The following is a 19203-nucleotide window of genomic DNA, read 5'->3' as shown; positions in this document are numbered from 1 at the left end:
TGTTTTCATTTACTCTGATTCTCTCCTATGAAGAATGAAGAGGCAGGTCATGACTTCCCCTTTTCCCTCTATCATATATTATTGCCAGAAACTCCCTCAACAAAGAAAAAAAATACACACACACACACACACACACACACAAAGGTGGTACCTTCAACTTCACAGGATTTTTCAAAGTATCCTATCTAGTATTAGCTCCAATTGTGCACATTCAGAAACAGCAGAGCTGCCACTTCATTACCAACAAAAGATTGTTAATCACAGGGTCTTATATGAAACCTCTGTTCCTATTTGTTGGGATTTAGAATCCACGATGCCTCTAACCAGCTAAGGATATAATGACTAGGTGAGGTCAGGGCAGTGTCCACTGAGCTCAGAGTGGTGAGTGGACACAAAGGTTTTCTACAGGTACCAGGGACTTGTCTCTGAAAAGCAGTGAAGGTACCTGTTATGTACATTAATCGATTTAGTCAACTGATATTGACAAGTAGTCAAATTATTCGTTCGATACTGGACGCTGTAAAATGATTTTGAATACTTTAGGTGAAAGATAGAATGGTGGTAGGAAAAATAGGTTGTTTTTCTATTAGACATTAAGTTTGAGTAAAAAAAACTTTAGATAACGCCGAGTGTTGGTCCTTCTAATTTGAGTGTAGGTTTTCCCACCAGAGACAGACCTGGTTGTCTTTACCTTGTCCCATAAACCCAAGAGTAGAGAAGTAGAGACTATTTTGTCGAGCCTGATTCTTCTGTTCAAATAGGTATTGGATTGATATGTGGTGATGTCCATGATATCAAGGTAGAGGCAGCAATAATTAGCTCTCAGGGCTGATTGCCTCTCTCCACGAGAGCTGGGCTTTGGGTCACTCCTGAGCTCCCTTGATTGACATGCCAAAATTTTGAAGAAGTACAGACTTATGGTTACCAGGAGCAAAAAGGTGGTTAGCATTTGCCAAGAATTAATGCCTAAAAAGTGTGACTGTTCTAGAGGTAGCTGTGTTCTAAGAGTGTGGTCAGAGGAAGTGGAGTCCTGGGATGTAAAGGTTTGGGGTGAGGAGATTTTTAAGTGCGATTTTACTGGCGAGGAAACAATAACGCTGTATTAGTTTCTAGAACAGTGGTGTAGTCTGAGGTTGACGTTGTGTATGGGCACATTCTGTCCGTCTGAACTTTGCTGCTTGGAGGACGTACTTTGGGTTGGAAGGCTCCGTATCACATTTGGTTAGATTTTTTGTGAGTCACAGACGTGGAGGGTGAGCCTGGCCCTGAAAAGCTTTATCCTGTCCATTAGCAGAATTCTCAATGATTTGGCCTATCTGTCTTCTACTCTCCCAAGCCTTGGGGTTTAAGAAATGGTGTGTTTCCAGAAGTTTTTCAGGAGTGCACACACTGTTGAATATGGCTTTGGCAGCTGTGCTGTTGTGGTTGTCGAAGTGTGGAAGAGCGTTTTCGTTCTTGGTCTCTTGTTGTGAAGAGCTGGTTCTTATCAGTAGTTCATCCTGCCGGCCCACAGTGAAATGATGTGATGAGAACGCTCTCAAACTCAGAGTGAACGGGACGTGGCACCTGCCACATCAAACAAAGATAAACACAGGCAGAGGTCACTTTCCATCTTCTATAGACCTGACCTTTATCGACATCACCTGTGTATCCTGCTGTGTACATAAGGTTTCACATCCAGAGGCATCGATGTCGTGGGAATGTATTCCAAGTATGTGTTTTTAAGGTTATTTGTTCTTCTGTTTCCATGAACAGATATCAGTATTACCTGCAAGTCAAAAAAGACGTGCTCGAAGGGCGGTTGCGATGTACGCTGGAACAGGTGATCCGACTGGCGGGCTTAGCTGTGCAAGGTAAGAGAGTGGGGACCGGTGTGTGACAGTCCGTCTTCTGTTGGATGTTGGTGTCGCTGGCCTCTCAGAGGGAAAAGTTAAATTTACTTAAACGATCCCTTAGTAACTCTCACTTTTCATTTCAAGGTATCTTACATTAAAAATGCAGAGAGAGTGATTTTTAGAGGCAGGATGTTGGATTTCTCAAAGCTGTTTGCAAATTGCTCATGCTTGTATAATTTTAGTTTTATTTGAAGAAACAGCAGCCTTCATCCTGCCTCTAAGTAAAGCTACATTGCAGGGTTGGTGGAACATTTTCTTAGAATTTTGTCACTGCCCAACATGGTCATATCTTGTGGCTTGACGCTGTGACTGTGTGACTTTCACATCAGTTTCAAGTGTGAGAGCTTAAAACATTGTAGTGTAATTGATTCCGACCCAGTTAAAGAGAGAAATTTAAAATGCAAGATTGTAATGTGGAGCAACAAATGTGTGTTAGAGTACATGTATCTTTCGACTTGTCCTACTTAGATTGATCAGACACCTATGTTCTTATCTTCTCTAAATCGTTACACATATTAACGTAACACACCATGTGATTTTTTACATATCTTTATACATTACTCTTTATTGAGGGGTAGCTTCATTGTCTTTAGTCATGTTGAAAACAAGATAAAAGTATAATTTTTAAAGAGAGGCAAGTTTCCCTTGTAGTCATGATTTTCTTTAAAATCAGGGACCGTCCAAATGCAAGCCTGCCAGCCGCCAAGTCCTTGCTGTGTGGATTGTTGTAGAAGCTGAGAACTGAACTTCTTATCTGTAACTGCACTGAAGTTAAACCTTTTGGGTTTGAAATGTCTAAAGAGGCAGCCTTTCCTTGATAACTTTCATTTTTGGGATATTAGCGGGTTAGCGACTTTTGTTGGACGTATGATTCTTAGTAGGTAGCTTCTCCTGTTCCCCTGTGGATTGGAAGTACGCAAAATATGTTGTATCTCATCTGTTCACCTAACACTGGAAAGGGAAGGAGCAATGCCCAGAACGATATAACGAAACCATCCGTGGTTATAACTGAAAAATCATTAAAACGGTGGAGAAGACACCCTTAATTGGGGAGAAGAGAGAGAAGATCAATGGGTCCCTCATCTTCATCTTGGGTCTTTCTCCTTTAAAATGCTTCCTTTTCACTCACTCTCTTTTTTTCCCTCTCACTCTTTAATCGTTGGGCTCATTACAGGCATCCTGGATATTGGAGGACCCTAGTGATAGCTTTCAGGCTGAAGAAGTTGGTGAACTTACTCTGGGTTCCCTTTTCCTTGGGTCCTTGAAGCTCGCTGTTCAGTCTGATGAAACCTCCTCTAGCTATAATATTTGTAAAATAATTTTTCTGAGAACCCTCATTGGGCAGTTAGAAAGCCACATCAACAGAGATAAAAGTTGTGATGAAATATGACAACAGATAACTGACCTTGGAATTAGGCAGAGCCTACGATCTTTGGTGTTCCTGAGTGCCTCACCTTGTTAATTAGTTATGTGCTGAGTTTGTAGGTGCATCTTTGCCTTCTTGGTAACGGCCTTCTGTGTGGATCCCCTCACTCTCTAGTTCTTGTTACCTAAAAGATACCTGAATCCATTTCTACCTGATGCTAAACATTTTACATGAAATTAAAATGTCATGCTGCTTTGAGTTGTTTTCTTTTTTTTTTTTTTTTTGAGAGCAAGTAGGATTCGAAGCAAGACATTTATAGATTTATGATAGAGGCGCACTGTATTCATTTTACATGTGCTCAAACTTACAACTGTGAGATGAAAGTAGGAGAAAACAGAACTTTGGGCATCTTATAACATGTGCAGCTGTTTAAGAGGTATAAAATTTGCAAGGATGCTTGCCAAGGGTGATTTACAGTGGGAATTTCCAGCTGCAAATATATGAAGAGATGCAGATGGGTTTGTCTCTTCAGTTCTCTAAATTAACCTTGAGTTAAAAAGTCCCCTTGGCATGGGCTTCCGTGGTGGCACAGTGGTTGAGAGTCTGCCTGCCGATGCAGGGGACACGGGTTCGTGCCCCGGTCCGGGAGGATCCCACATGCCGCGGAGCGGCTGGGCCCGTGAGCCGTGGCCGCTGAGCCTGCGCGTCCGGAGCCTGTGCTCCGCATCGGGAGAGGCCATAACAGTGAGAGGCCTGCGTACCGCAAAAAAAAAAAAAAAAGTCCCCTTGGCAGATATTATTAAGATATGTGTTGGTGAATATTTAATAAAAAGATAAATATAGATTTGTTTTAAGTTTTTAAAATAGCTTAGGAATCACTTTCAAATTTCCCCATTCTTTCTAGAAAATTATGTAGCGGTGCTCACGTGCTTATATTTACATTATTGCTATGTGAAAGTGGTAGTAACATCAAACCCATCTTGGCACTGTTTTTATTTAATAATAGTACAGAAGTAGGGTAAAGTGGCGAGAGTAAATGTGGTGATAAGTTTACCCTATTTTATTCCATCTTTAATGTCATATAATAAAGACTGCCCTCCTTCCCCTTCTTTTCTTTTCAGCTGATTTTGGAGACTATAATCAGTTTGACTCTCAGGATTTCCTCAGAGAATATGTGCTGTTTCCAATGGTAAGCGTAATTTCCTTTTTCTCAATTAATTTTCTACCTTCTATGGATATTTAATTCTTTCCTTTGAAAATCTCAGAGGAATTTACACCCATATTCCCTAGGGAGAATGTCCCTGCATTTATAAAGTAGGAACAAGTTTTGTAAGACACTGAGAATGGTAAAGATGCCTCTTCTTACCTCCTCAAGACACTTCCCTGCCCCCGGCCCCATCACACCAGCCTCCACTACTATGTTCTATCTTCCTTTCTGAGCACACCCGGCTTGGTCCCATCCCAGAGCCTTTGTACTGTGCCTCCTCTGCCTGGAATGCTCGACCCCAGGTCTTCTTACGACTTGTCATTCAGATCTTGATTCAAATACCACCTCCTCAGGGAAGCTTCCTTTTCCTTGACCATCTATATTATACACTCCAACCATCCAGCACTTCCTGCCCGTTTATGCGTGTACTTCAGAGCTCTTTCAGTATCTGAACGTGTTCATTCTTTCTTTCATTTCTATTGTCAGCTGGAATGTCAGCTCTGTGGTCCTTAAGCAGGGACTCTATCTCATCCACTGTTGTCTGGCACGTAATTTGCATGCATAAACGTCTGTTGAATGCGTCCATGAAGTAAAATGTTTATTCCTGGGTTAAATTAGGGATGAGGCTAGGTTTTTATCCCTGCTGTATTTTTGTTTGTTTTTTGGTAGCTTTGGAGTAATTGAGAAGAGCTTTCACGAGGAAAGTTAAAACATTTGAAAAACCATTTTAGGGAAAGGCTATACCCGCTCCAACATTCCGGCTCTGATTTTAGAAATCACGAGCATTTACCACTTTTTTTTTTTCCCCTGAGGGATAAAGTTATATAAGAAACGGTGCTTGTTCTCAGGGCGACGACAAAGTGGCTGAGTCAATAGGAAGTATGCAAAATCCTAATGCAAATCCAAGTGTAACAAAGTATGATAGGGATTCTATGTAGGGAGAGGTTACCTGTTTTTGGGAGGTGAAGGTAGGTCGAAAGGCTAATGGTGTGTGAGCTGCATCTTAAAGGATGAGCAGCATTGCAGCAGGCAGAGAGGGAAGGAGCAAGGGATGCTCTAGACAGAGGCTGGAGGAGGAGAGGCGAGGCGGCCTGCATAACTGGGTGGGAGTCAGCTGGCCAGTCTGATGGCCGCTCAGGGGTGCAGAGGGGAGCGGTGGCAGAGAAGCCTGAAACATCTGAGGAGTTAGAACGCGTGGGCTCTGTCCAGGGGTTCCAGGCCCCACACTTTGAGGACCACTGGATTAGAGTAATGAGACCATTTGCAGAAGGACGTCAGATAAGAATCTGGTGTGTGGTGTTCTCGGCAAGACATAAGAATTAGGTGTTGGCAGTGAAGATAAAAACGAAAAAGCAATGCAAAAGATATTTTGGAAGTACAGTGGGCAGAGCTTGGCATCTAAACTACTGTGGCATATGGGAGAAAGTAGAGGGGTCTGGCGACAAAGGTTTTAAGTGTTGAGAGAAGGGGTGAGTAAGGTTGCAGTTATTTCCTGTGTCAGTGATGAGATGAATCTAATTGGTCCAAAACTTAAAAAAAACTTTTTTAAAATTTTTATACAATTCTTAAAGGTTACTTTCCATTTACAGTTATTACAAAATGTTGGCTGTATTCCCCATATTGTACAATACATCCTTGAGCCTCCCTTATGTCCAGTAATTTGTACCTCCCATTCCTTCCTCCCCTACTCGTAACCACTGGTTTGTTCTCTATATCTGTGAGTCTGCTTCTTTTTGCTATATTCACTAGTTTGTTGTAGTTTTTTAGATTCTACATATAAGCGATATCATACAGTATTTGTCTTTCTCTGTCTGACTTATTTCACTTAGCATAATACCCTCCAAGTCCATCCATGTTGTTGCAGATGGCAAAATTTCATTCTTTTTTTTATGGCTGGGTAGTATTCCACTGTGTGTGTATCCATACACACACACACACACACACACACACACACCCCGCATCTTCTTTAGCCATTCATCTGTTGATGGACACTTAAGTTGTTTCCATAGCTTTTCAGTTGTAAATATTGCTGCTATGAACATTGGGGTGCATGTATCTTTTAGAATTAGTGTTTTCTTTTTTTTCAAGATACGTACCCAGGAGTGGAATTGCTGAGTCATAGAGTAGTTCTATTTTTAGTTTTTGAGGAACCTCTCTATTGTTTTCCACAGTGGCTACACCAGTTTACATTCCCACCAACAGTGTACAAGGGTTACCTTTTCTCTAAAGTGGTCGAAAACTTAACCTTATTCTTCTAGGTTAGGGAAATACTGCAAAATCTCTAACTTTTTATGAATAGCTCTCTCCTTATTCTTCCCACCAAGATAATAGCAGTATTATCTTGGGCCTGCTGTTTTTTATGCCTTATTAATTCCACCGATTAAATCAACCTCCATTCAAAGAGATTAGCATATTACTTAGCAGAGAAGTTCTTCATAGGACTTGGTGTCAGTATCTGTAACAACTCAGCAGCTCACACAAAAGTCAGGATGTTTTCTGGTGTGCTCGGCGGAGGAAAGTGAAAGTGATACCTTAGAATTTTAGAGAACGTGTATGTTTGTGTCAAACGGAGACAATGAATTGGGTTGATAATTTTTCACAATTTTTTTTTTTTTTTTTTTTACCTTTCTCTCATTAAAGGTCTTTATCACATAACCTGTAGGCAGAGATCAGGAGAATTTTCAAGGGTGATTACGAGCATGAGCTGTATGAGTTTGTAGGTGGTAAAATGCTTTGACACGTTAAAGTGCTGTAAGGCAGCTAAGGAGTTATTTTGTGTATCATACCTTTTTCAGAATAAGACCATGTCTCCGCTGGGCTCTAAGCAAATCAGATATTAAAACAGCAGAGACCTCATTCAGTCTCACTGTGCCAGACAGATATTGATGTTGTTGTCCCTGGATCTAAAACTTCCCTCTTTGGTATAGTAGCTGCTAGTGACAGGTGGCTATTTACATTCAAATTGAAATTAATTAGCATTAAATAAAATTAAAAATTTAGTTCCTCAGTTGCATTAAAAACGTGTTCAGTAGCCACGTGTGGCTCATGGCTACTGTACTGGAAAGCTTGGGTATAGAACATGTCCATCATTCCAGAAAGTCCTACTGGACGGCCCTCAGGATGACGTGGCAGAAGCTGATGTCAGCATGCATATCTGATTCGTGAACATTCCGAGGCTTCTGCCATCAGTCATGTATCCTCTCCTCCGCCCCACGCCCCTGACCCCTGTTGTATCCTCGATACACTATGGCCTGTGGTCAGGAGGTTTAGAGTATAGGGGTCAAGTGTTCCGTGCCCATATCCTGGCCGTGCCACTTACTGGCTGTACACACTTGGGCAAGTTATTTAACCAAAGCCTCCGTTTCCTCATCTAAAAATGAGGATAGCAAGCCTAATCTGACTGTGAGGATAAAAGGAGAGAATGCATGTGAAGGACTTAATCGGGCACGTGGTGAATTCTCAGTGAGTGTTTATTTAGTTGTCATCATAATCACCGTTGTCCTCACATTATTATTATCAGCAGCATTATTTTTCTGTCTCTGTTAGGCAAGCACAGGCTGCTGAAGAGTGTGCTTTCCAGGCAACAATACTCTATGCACTTTGAAATGTGAGCAGACAGAGGACAAGCAGAGCGCATAAATTATCATCCAGCCGCTTCGCGTAACTTGAACCCTACTCAATACCCTGTAATGGCCTATATGGGAAAAGAGTCTAAAAAAGAGCTGCTACGTGTGTATGTATAACTGATTCACTTTGCTGTCCAGGAGAAACTAACACAACATGGTAAATCAACTATACACCAATAAAAATTAAAACAGAAACAAAAAAACCCTCGCTTGACAATATGAAACTGACACGTTGCATATTGAGCTCAGCTCAGCTCAGCGCAGTCAATGTTTATTGATCGTCTACTGTATGTGGAGAGTTTATACGCTGGCATTGTTCAAAGCCCTGAGTTGGGCCCTGGAGGCAGTGTGGAGCCTTGCTGCTTGCTGACCTTAGGTGCCTGTCATCTAGCAGAGGGAGGGAGACAAGGATAAAGGGTAAGATGAGTATCCAGATAACTATGTAAGAAAGACAATAGGTAGACTATGGTAAGAACTCTAAGAGAGACACACAGGGCGGAAGAGGTAGGTCCAGAGAGGGAAAGGCTTCTGTCCCACGTGAGAGAATATGGAAGCCCTGTCCAGGGAGTGGTAGGTGTGTCAGGACCTGAAAGATGGGGTGAGACGTGAAAGCAGTTTGTGTTAGGAAGAGTTGGCCTGAGGCCTTGAACCCTTGAGAGAAGAGGTCTGAAGGGACGGCTGAGCCACACTGAAAAATGGTCTGAATGCCAGGCCCAGGTGTTGACCTAATTGAGTAGGCAGTGGGGAGCCATGGAAGGTTGCAAACTTTCTGCTTGGTTCCACTAGAGCTTTCAAAGGGAAGAATGCATTCCTTTGGTGGGGGAGGGAAGATGGGATGAATGGCTGTGTTTGATCCTATAAAGTAACCGAATTTGTCAAATGGCATTTCTGCAGCCGGTCAAAGAACAAAGTTAAGTACACAGGGCGCTCCCCAGGTGTGCAGCTGTGTGCAGGCTCGCTCTCTGCCATTTTTCATCCGCGCGCAGCCACTCTCGCCTGGCCCTGTGGTGGGACCACATACCTCAGGGAGGCCCCAGACACAGATGGAGGCGGTGGGGTTGAGTACAATAGCAGAGGGGTCCCTTTGGACTTTTTCTTCTTTCAAAGTAGGAGACAGCAGTTTATTGGAGCACTTTTTGATCTTCAGTTATCTTTATTTTATTCTATTGCCACATGCCTTTTATTAGCTTTTCAAAATTAATATTGAGTTATTCCTAATACTCGGTACCTGGATGCACAGGCATAGCTGGATTCCTAAGCCACGTGGCATCTTTGTGATTCCACAGCATAAAACGGAAAACATCGAGCTTGTTTCCTATCGTGGACTTGAGTTGTTTCAGTGGATGGCTAAACAGAAAACAGCAAATTAATCAGTAACACATGAAAAATGGGAGCTGCCAGCAATTCCCTCCGTCTTCTCTAAGGTTTCTCAGGACCATCTGCAGAGCTATAGAATTTCCAATATATAGTTATGCTCGCATGTTCCAGCTTTAAGAAATATTGATTTTCTCCAGTTGCATCATTTGAGATGGGATGTTTCTTGCAGTTTTGAGGTGTACCTTTGGGGGGTAGTGTTTCATGAAAAGCTGTTAAATTGGACGTAATCTTTATATAAATGATATTTTAGAACCGAGGGAATGAGGCGTTTTGGGTGTTTTCTGTGAAAACATCAGTCCCCCCCTCAAGTGTCTTTGATGAACCTTGGAAGGCTCACCGGGACACACAGCTCGGAGCCCCTTCTAACGCCGCCTCTGGAGCTCAGAGGAAGACAGAGCACATCTGTGCCCTCCTTGGTGCTCACCAGCCTGGGGGGCGTGGAAGTTGCACCTGGGAAGGGCAGAGGCGTCTGGGCTGGAGCCACCGAAAGGGATGGGATGAGCTATAGAATCTCCATGCCCGTCAGTGTCTCAGGAACTGATTGGTCTCCCATCTTGGATGTATTCCTCCAGACTCCATCTCACTTTCCTGCTAAATGTTTAACAAGCCCTTTAAACACTCCCGCCGTCATTGAAGGGGAGTTGGGAAGCGATGTGTCCAGTTGACTCTAATCCCATGGGAGCCAGCACAGCACTGGTCCAGGGGCCTGGGATTCAGTTGGTCGAGACACCAGCTGGTCAGCTCCCCACCTGTTACCTTCTGGAGCTCTGCTGTGGCGGTTGAGCTGTCGTGGCCTCTTTTGTTCCCAAGGCCCCATCAACTAGTCTCTGAATGAGCCAGCTCTGACTTCAGGTGGCTCTGAATTAGTTTGCTGGGATTGTGCTGGTGGATAAAAAGGCCAGGCACAGTCCCTTCTTGGGCTCAGCTTTGGAAGGGATGATGACCTGGAAACTCATTTGCCTGTATATCCTCACTATTAAAAACGTGTAAGCACTTACAGAGGATTTTTTTAAACTTTTAATTTTATATTGGAGTATAGTCGCTTACCAATGTTGTGTTAGTTTCAGGTGTACCACACAGTGATTCAATACATGTACATGTATTTATTCTTTTTCAAGTTCTTTTCCCATTTAGGCTGTTACATAATATTGACCAGTTTCCCTGTGCTATACAGTAGGTCCTTGTTGGTTATCCATTTTAAATATAGCAGTGTGTACACGTCAATCTCAAACTCCCTAACTATCCCTTCCCCCCACACCCTACCCGCTGGTAACCATAAGTTGGTTCTCTAAGTCTGTGAGTCTGTTTCTGTTTCTTAAAAAGCATTTTTAATGAAAGTCCAAGAGGCAGGCAGATAGGGAAGAAGAAGGTAAATGAAAAAAGAGCTATTCCCAGATGCCCCAGAATGTAGATGGCAACCCCAAATATGCCTTGAAATAGCCTGTTACAGTGGAGAGCCCTGTTACAAAAGTAAACATGAACCTCTGTCCTAAAAATGACAACCTTTAATTCAAAGGAGTAGGGGCTTCTCTGGTGGCGCAGTGGTTGGGAGTCCGCCTGCCGATGCAGGGGACGCAGGTTCGTGCCCCGGTCTGGGAGGATCCCACATGCCGCGGAGCGGCTGGGCCCGTGAGCCTTGGCCGCTGAGCCTGCACGTCCGGAGCCTGTGCACCGCAACGGGAGAGGCCACAACAGTGAGAGGCCCGCGTACCGCAAAAACAAACAAACAAACACACAAAGGAGTAAAGGGAGACTGAGGAAGTGAAGCTAATCAGGAACAACTTCTAGAAAAAAGAGAACTTTTAAGGTTTGCAAGCAAAATAGCAAGTGACCTTAACTGCTTTCCATTTTGATAGGATTTGGCCCTGGAAGAAGCTGTTCTGGAGGAGCTGACACAGAAGGTGGCCCAAGAACACAAAGCCCACAGGTAAGGCGGGGGCTGCCAGGCCCAGCACGTGGCCACCGTCCTGTCCGAGGCAGGAGACATTCGGCCCCTTCACGCAAGCCCTGGCTTGAGTCAACACAGTTCTGTTTCTTGTAGCAAGTGATTCAGCTCTGTTCTGAGAGTGCATGTAGATTTGAAAACAGTGCTACCACTCCCCTTTCTTTTTTTCTCTCTCTCCCTTTCTTTTTTTTTTTTCCTTTTTCCTTTTTTTTCTTTAACACCAATTGGCCCACATGTTGGCCAGAGGAATTCCTCTCTGTGACCTTCCTAAAACTGTTGCCAGACCTGGGAAGCCTGGGACTGACCCACTTTACAAAAGATGGAGTTTTATCAGAAACCTAAAGCAACTGGCACATCTCGGCGATTTGGGAGATGCCTGCAATTTCAGCATAAACATTTCACTCCAGGCTGAGTGCAGACCTCAAGAGCTGCTTTGGGTGGGAAAGGCAAGGTCCGGAGGGGAAAGAGTGAGATCTAAGGCATCCCTGAGAGCTTGATCAGGGCTACGTGGAGCTCTTTGGGACATGTGCAGTGGTCCTAGACTCTTATCTTGGTTACTTGACTCCCAAAATGTCATCCTCAGAAACTTTTGCCTTTCTTCCTTCTTTCTTTTTTAACAGTGGAGACTTTTTTCCCAGGTGGGAGAAAAATACATTTTTTTTTTTTAAAGCAGGCAGCATTATTCACCAGGATGTCTGGAATAATTATTTAGTGTTTATAGGGCTGTAGCTCTTAATTAAATATTTTACCTTCCTCTTATTATTCCCTGTTGAGTAAAAGGCTACTGAGGAATATGTTAATGCATTACTTAGTAATGTACCATGCCTGCACAGTTGGTTGGGTGACAATGGCTTTTCCCAGAACTAAAACCACAGTTCTGGAATTTGCCACCAGGAGGGTAGGATCTTCCACTGACTTTATGGCTCTTAACCATTTCCTCCTTTGATGCTCTTTTGATTTTAGTGGAATCCTGCCAGCAGAAGCTGAGCTTATGTACATCAATGAGGTGGAACGTTTGGACGGCTTTGGACAGGAAATCTTCCCTGTGAAGGTAGCATACCCTCTCCTTGCTTCAGCCGTCTCAGAACAGCACAGGCATTTGGAAAACCAGTGTTGATTGAGAGCAGAGAGCCAGAAGGCTTGGCTTCCTTACCGCTACGTGGCATTAGCTGGCAAGTCCAATTTACTTTAGGTAAAGCAAACCCTTTTTCGTAACGGAGAGAGTTTGAAGCTTTCCATGGTCTTCAGCAGAATATCTCGTCTGTAAGACAACCTTCTGAGTGAGTACCAAACACCAGCCCATTTGGTGCCAAGAATTTATCGAGGCCACATCCAGCCTTCCAGGGGGACAAGGAGCAAACATCGTGCGTGCCTTAATACAGACCCTCCCCAGCAGTTTTCTAGCCCGAGCTTCTTTTCTTTTCTCTTCTTTGGGCTGATGCAGTGATCATTGTTGGTGAGGAAGAATAACATTTCCTGTATGCAATCATACTTTATTTCTCCAGCTCTACAGAGCCTCTGTTGTGGGTTCCCAGCCCCTTTGGTGTTGTCTGGAAACTATGCCTAGGAAACGGTTACAGCACATCCCATCCTTTGTAACAGAGCCGCCTCCTGAAGTGGGTGTGGTTTGGGGGTTCATGGTGCAAGGTCATTTACAGAGCTGAGCCCATCCTCCAAACTCATTTTCCTCTCTCTGCTGACCCACTTTACAAAAGATGGCGTTTTATCAGAAACCTAAAGCAACTGGCACATCTCGGCAATTTGGGAGATGCCTGCAATTTCAGCATAAGCATTTCACTCCAGACTGGCTCCGCTGGCTGTTGTATAAGTGTTCTGTTCCCCCTCTGTTGCACGCTTGCAATTTGCCTTAATGAGAACTGCCCATGTGTATCAAGTAGTAGCGAGCAGGGTGTCCGCAGCTTGCAAAAAAGGCTAAATGGCTCTTTTTTAGATTTGTTTAATTTTCTTTTGCTTCTCTAATGGCTGCCCTTCATAGGGTTGTAATCCATTTTCCTTGCAATAATACCTTATGAAGCCATCTGCATCCCACTTCCATTTCACCAGCCCATATATAGTCATGACATTTTGGAAAACCAGACTAAACTTTTCTCCACTTCTAGAAAACTGACTTCTCAGGCCCTGGAAGTTGGAGGTTTTGTCATGGTGGTCATTTGCTTGTGTTGTCTTTAGTGATTCTGAACTGTGGGAAATAGAGGCAGTGGAGACAGTGTTGAAATCCACCGTGCTTGGTTCTGATGTGTTTTCTAGTCTGTCCTTTAGTGGAAAAAGTACAAGGGAGATACCAGAGCTTAGTCCGAGTGGGCAGATAGGCACGGCTGACTCACTGCCAGTGGGTGTAACTCAGCTGGGCTGCTGCTTTTTTTCTTCCTCCACCACATATCTGTTCATGACTCAGGTGACCACCTACAGACCACATGATTCCTGGAGACCCAAGGATGATGGGTGGGGCAGCAGTAGCCGTGTGCGCAGTGATGGGGTCAGCTCTAAGTGAAAAAGCCACCAGGAAAGTATGCAGGGGAAGCCTGCACATGGGGATGGGGTCCCTTTGGGTTAGTACAGGTCCTTCTTGACCAGGTAAGGTTTAAAAAGTGTGTTATGGATGTGTCCCAGGGAAGAACCTTTATGTGTAGTGTAGGTTTTTCCATGAGTGGTTTCTCAAAAATTTTCAAGGTTCAGGGCGGGGGTCCCTTCCATTTCCTGACAGGTCTGCCCCTCCCCCTCCACAAACATGGGGCTGGCCGCGGCCTCCACCCTCCTGTATTGTCAGAGCACGTGGGCATGGAGGGACGGAGCTTCTGGAATGGGTCATACAGAGTCTGGAGCCTCAATCCTTGACTAAGTTGTTCTGACGGGTATCCGTTCTGTGTTTTTTCCATTGTCCCACCCTGGTGGCCTGCTCCTCCCATGTCCCCATCCCCTCCCACCAGGCCTCTGCACCCACCTACTGGCAACGTGCCCAGAAAAGTCTTTCTGCAGAATTTTCCTTTTTCTTCCTGTCTCTACTTCACCTATCTTCTTTTCCCTCACAGATTTTTCTGTAATACAGCTTACCTTTGAACTTCTCATAATTACCGAGGCCCTCTTTTTAAATTATTTATTTATTTATTTTGCTGTGTTGGGTCCTCGTTGCTATGCGTGGGCTTTTCTGTAGTTGCGACGAGCGGGGGCTTCTCTTGTTGCAGAGCACGGGCTCTAGTCGCACAGGATTCAGTAGTTGTGGCTCACGGGTTCTAGAGCACAGGCTCATGTAGTTGTGGCTCGCGGGCTCTAGAGCGCAGGCTCAGTAGTTGTGGCGCACGGGCTTAGTTGCTCCGCGGCATGTGGGATCTTCCCAGACCAGGGCTCGAACCCATGTCCGCTGCATTGGCAGGTGGATTCTTAACCACTGCACCATCAGGGAAGTCCCCGAGGCCCTTGTTTCCTCCCCAGTTCTTTCTGTCTCGGCTTCTGCCATCAGCAGTTGTCTTTCCCTTTCTCTGTCTCTGTTAGAAGACGCCTGCTTGAATGGAAGCTTTGGGAGGGGCGTTGAGAAGAGGTCCCTGAGAAGGGACACTGTCATCTTTGTGTCTTAAGTGGGATCACGTGTTCTGAGGGAGGTAGGGGTTTATCTTTTCCATCTTAGGCCTAGTTGGTCACGGCCCTCCACTTACTCCACAAAGAGGATGTCCCCCGAGTGAAAGCAGGAGGCTGGGTGACAGTTTACTCCCTGGATGCTGAACCTTGCTCCCACTCTGCTCTCAAGAACACTGGAAGCCGGGTTATACTCTTCCAGGCGGGAGGCTGGAGGCACCTGACTGGACCAAGAGACCAGACCGAAGACCTCTGGGTTCCCCTAGACAGGGCCCAGCAGGTTGCCCAACAGTGAAGCCTATCATGCACGTGCCCTTCCTGTGCTCACAAAGGTCCCAACCAGCATTTAGCATCCCACCCTGGAACGTGAATAGACAGCCGAGCATCCTCCACCCCCATGATGCCCTAATAGGAACAATAGACGTCAACCCAATGAGAATGAAGCAGCGTGAAAGAGGCAGAGAGTCTGCAGGGTGAAGGGCCCCCTGCCCAAAATACCATCCTATGAGTCTCAAGGATAAAAAATGAAAATATATTACCTTCTTGAAGGAATAGAGTGCTTTTAAAAGGGAACATTCGGCAACTAAAAAAGAACTCTCAGAAATTTAAAATATGATATCAGAAACGGAAAACGTAATAGATAGGTTAGAAGATTAAATTAAGAGAAATCTCACCCCCCCAAAAAACCCAAAGTGATGGAATGTGGAAGGCAGGAGATAAAATTGGAGGGCCAGCCCAGATGTCCAACCTCTGAACGGTGGGAGTTCTAAAAGGAGTGAAAAGGGGGAACAGAAGGTAGCAGTTTGAGAAAATATCCCAGAACTGAGGAACATGAGGTTCTAAATTGGAAGGCCAAGCATGGTGGATGCAAATAGACACACTCTAGGGTCTTAAGCGGTGGAAGTGGATGCCTTTAAGGGAGAGGAAATGGTGGGTCCAAGGCTGCTTTTAAATAAGATCTAAAGACGATTCAGTTCTTCAAACTGTGTGTGTAAATAATTGCACATATGCAGTATGCAGATAAAATCAAACTATGTGTGTGCATAATTCTGATTTAAAAAACCAAAAACTAGGGTTAGAAAAGATATTAATAGATATTCATGAAAGAGAAAATCTTAACTGCCTACAAATCTGAGAAAATCCTAAAATTCTTTCTCAAACAGGAAATGTATTGTGACAAACTGAGATAAAAGAAAGAAAGGTATCTACGTAGTCTATTAGGATGTGCAGTGGGATGCGTCCCTTCGGACCTAGTGGCTTTTCTGCCCCCATTCCGTTCTATGATTCATTCCACGTATGGGCGAGAAACGGGGTGTGGTCCCCATGGGTAGGCTGCCAGACCGCTGGGGATCTGTTTCATCACAACGATCTTTTGTTGATCTTATGCAGGACAATCATGGAAACAGTGTGCACCTGGGCATTTTCTTTATGGGGATTTTCGTGAGAAACAGAATTGGAAGACAAGCAGTAATATACAGGTAGTCTGATTTGTCTTTCTCCTTTTTCCCCTCGAGGTGCTCTAGCAAACCCCATGGAGTATGAAAGTTATACAGATGAGTTAAGAGGCAGACCTTGGATCAGAGTTGAGCTTTTCTCAACTCTGATAAGATCCGCCCCCTCTGCAGGATTTCAGGGGTTATGGAGAAATTCATCTCACTTTCCCTGGGGGTTTGGGGATGGGGGATGTTCTTTCTTTCCACCTGACCCCAAGAAATGCATAGTTGAACCTCCACTGAGCCAAAGAGTGGAACAAAACTCTGTGAGTCTGGTTGGAGATGGGCTCTTCCATGAGTCAGGTCCCCATGGGATTACCTTTGCCTCGATTACCCATGACCAGTCATTAAATCCACACTGGCTTCTTTCCATTGCCCTGAACCCTCTACCTAACCACACGTGCTAGAAAAGTGCAAACTAATTTTTCTGTTAACGAAAGAGGTCTGTTTGTGAAAGTGTGTTTTGAAAAAGCAATCAATTTGTTATCATAACTGAAAGGACTTGGGTACTTTTTATTATTTTGACCCTTCAACCTTCTTTTCCATTTAACATGAGTAGAAGCAGCATAGGGAAGTGGCAGGGTGTCCCCTGCATTACATGTCAATGAGCTTGCTTTGTATAGGTGCCCACAGATCCCATCCTAGTATCAACAATCCGAAAAACTGCATGCCTGCTTTCATTTACGAGGGCAGTGTGGCCTATTATTTACCAGAAAAGACAGCTTTCCAGTGTGTGCATCTGATAGGCAGAGCTGCACGTGCAGGGCAGATGATCAAAGACAGATCTTAGAGGCAAAGCACGGTCCACTTTCTGGAAGTGAGTTCTTGGCCAGCCGTGTATTTTCTGGATCAGCAGTTACTGCAGGTCATTTTGAGAAAGTTTTCCCACTAAAAGCTTCCTAATGGGCTTTTCTTTTCCTAGGTCCCCACCCTGCCATTATTTTCGTCCATTTATTTTCTCTTGCTCTTTGAATAGAGACATTATTGAAACAGGAGTGGGGAGAGAGCTCTTTGGAGCTACAGAATAAGCTTTTTGACTATTGGACATATTCAGTCAACTCATATACCTACAACAAATTAAATAAAATATATGAATATGTGCAGAGTTGTAACTCTACACTTTTATGCCCATGTAAAGCTATCCAGGCATTTTGTCCCACACAGTTCTTTGTAGCTAAATCAGTGCTTGAGTCTGGAGAAGAGAAGCAGACACACCTTGGATTCTGGCTATCTAGATTAAGTAGAAAATAGCAATTTGAAAGTATGCTGATCATAAGCGCCTCACAGGTTTTGTTCAGTTTCCTTAGGAACTGCTTCTAGACTGCTTCCTTTAGCGCTTGCCTTGAAACCCTTACAAGATGGGAATTGACTTCTACTACAGTGTCATGTTAATTGTGCCACTAAGGTGAAGTCATATGGTGGAGTGCGGAGTGGACCCAGAATTTTGGCAGTTGATTTGAGGGAATGGAGCTAGAGGAGACCACACCTCTCTTATCTCTTGAGACCTTCACTAAGGAGCACGTAGCTGTGAGTCCACATGGATGTGATCTAATGGAATTGTAAGTCAGCAGACAGCTGTGCAGAACACCTGTAGATGTACGTAAAAACAGGTGGTACTGGTGTAACGGAAAGCTGATCGGAGGAAAACCTGGAAGGTATAGAACTCATCGGTCCCTGATGAGCAGAGTGAGTGAGGCTAAGTCATCCCCTTTGGCCTGAATTGCCTCATCTCCAGAGTGGAACGTAAATAGCCGCCTTGCCTACCTAAGAGAGTTGATAAAAGAACTGTACTCTATACAGATGCGAGACAACCTCATTACTTTGCATTATTTCAGCAAACATCTATTGAATGCTGTGTGCCAGGTGTACTTGGTGCTTGGAATACAGAGATGAAGAAAGCAGAATCTCTGCCCGGGGCATGAGGGCCTATGATCGAGTTTGGTTTAGTTAGGGATCTGGTCACAGACATGAACAATTGTGATACAATGTGGTGACTGATAGAGGACTGCACTAGGCTCTTTCCTGGCATGTGGGTGCTTGGGGATGAGGAAAGGCTTCCTGGAGAAGGTGACTTCTTCTGAGTCTTAAAGGAATCATGCAGGCAGAGGTAGAGTGTAATGAACAAAAGCAGGATGGTGGGAGAAAGCGGTGGGCAGGGAATTATAGGTCGGGGAACAGAGTGAAGGGTAGGTAGTGTAAGAGGTGATTAGAAACTGGCTCCAAGTAGAATGGGAAGCAGGAGCTAACCTTCCCTCGTCTGTTGGTTCTTTCTGTGTATCTCATTTTAGATAAGATCTCCATGAGGAAAGGGGAGGAAACGTATGTGTGTGTTTAGATCACAAAAATGTAGGCACATTAAACACTCCCTAGGCATTTTTTCCAAGTGGCATAATCAAATCTGTAGTGTACAGCGCAACACAGAACCTCTGTGCGTTCTTCAGCCTAGATTCCTGGAGACACATGATTTTTTTTTTTTTTTTTTTTTGGCCGCGCTGCATAGCTTGTGGCATCTTAGTTCCCCGACCAGGGATCGAACCCAGGCCCTCGGCAGTGAAAGCGCGGAGTCCCAACCACTGGACCGCCAGGGAATTCCACACGTGACTTTTAAATGACATCCCCCTCCAGCATTGAAAATGGGGATCACAGGAAATGCTCTGTCCATTTGGAAGCATGAAAACCAAGGCAGTGGAAGTCTCTGGCATA

At 44.4% G+C, this 19203-nt stretch overlaps 1 protein-coding gene across 2 annotated transcripts in view; it reads left to right on the top strand.

The window, feature by feature from the left end:
- Positions 1-19203, top strand: part of PTPN14 (protein tyrosine phosphatase non-receptor type 14) — a 167490-nt gene that overhangs the window by 115214 nt on the left and 33073 nt on the right. For both annotated transcript variants that reach the window (XM_030873006.2, XM_030873005.2), the window contains 5 exons: positions 1756-1853; positions 4383-4450; positions 11328-11398; positions 12380-12467; positions 16397-16485. In XM_030873006.2, coding sequence (XP_030728866.1) covers positions 1756-1853; positions 4383-4450; positions 11328-11398; positions 12380-12467; positions 16397-16485 — 414 coding nt within the window. The remainder of the gene's footprint in view (positions 1-1755; positions 1854-4382; positions 4451-11327; positions 11399-12379; positions 12468-16396; positions 16486-19203) is intronic.

This window comes from Globicephala melas, chromosome 1 (genome assembly GCF_963455315.2).
Source record: "Globicephala melas chromosome 1, mGloMel1.2, whole genome shotgun sequence".
Classification (NCBI taxonomy): domain Eukaryota; kingdom Metazoa; phylum Chordata; class Mammalia; order Artiodactyla; family Delphinidae; genus Globicephala; species Globicephala melas.
This window is presented reverse-complemented; position numbering and strand designations above follow the sequence as displayed.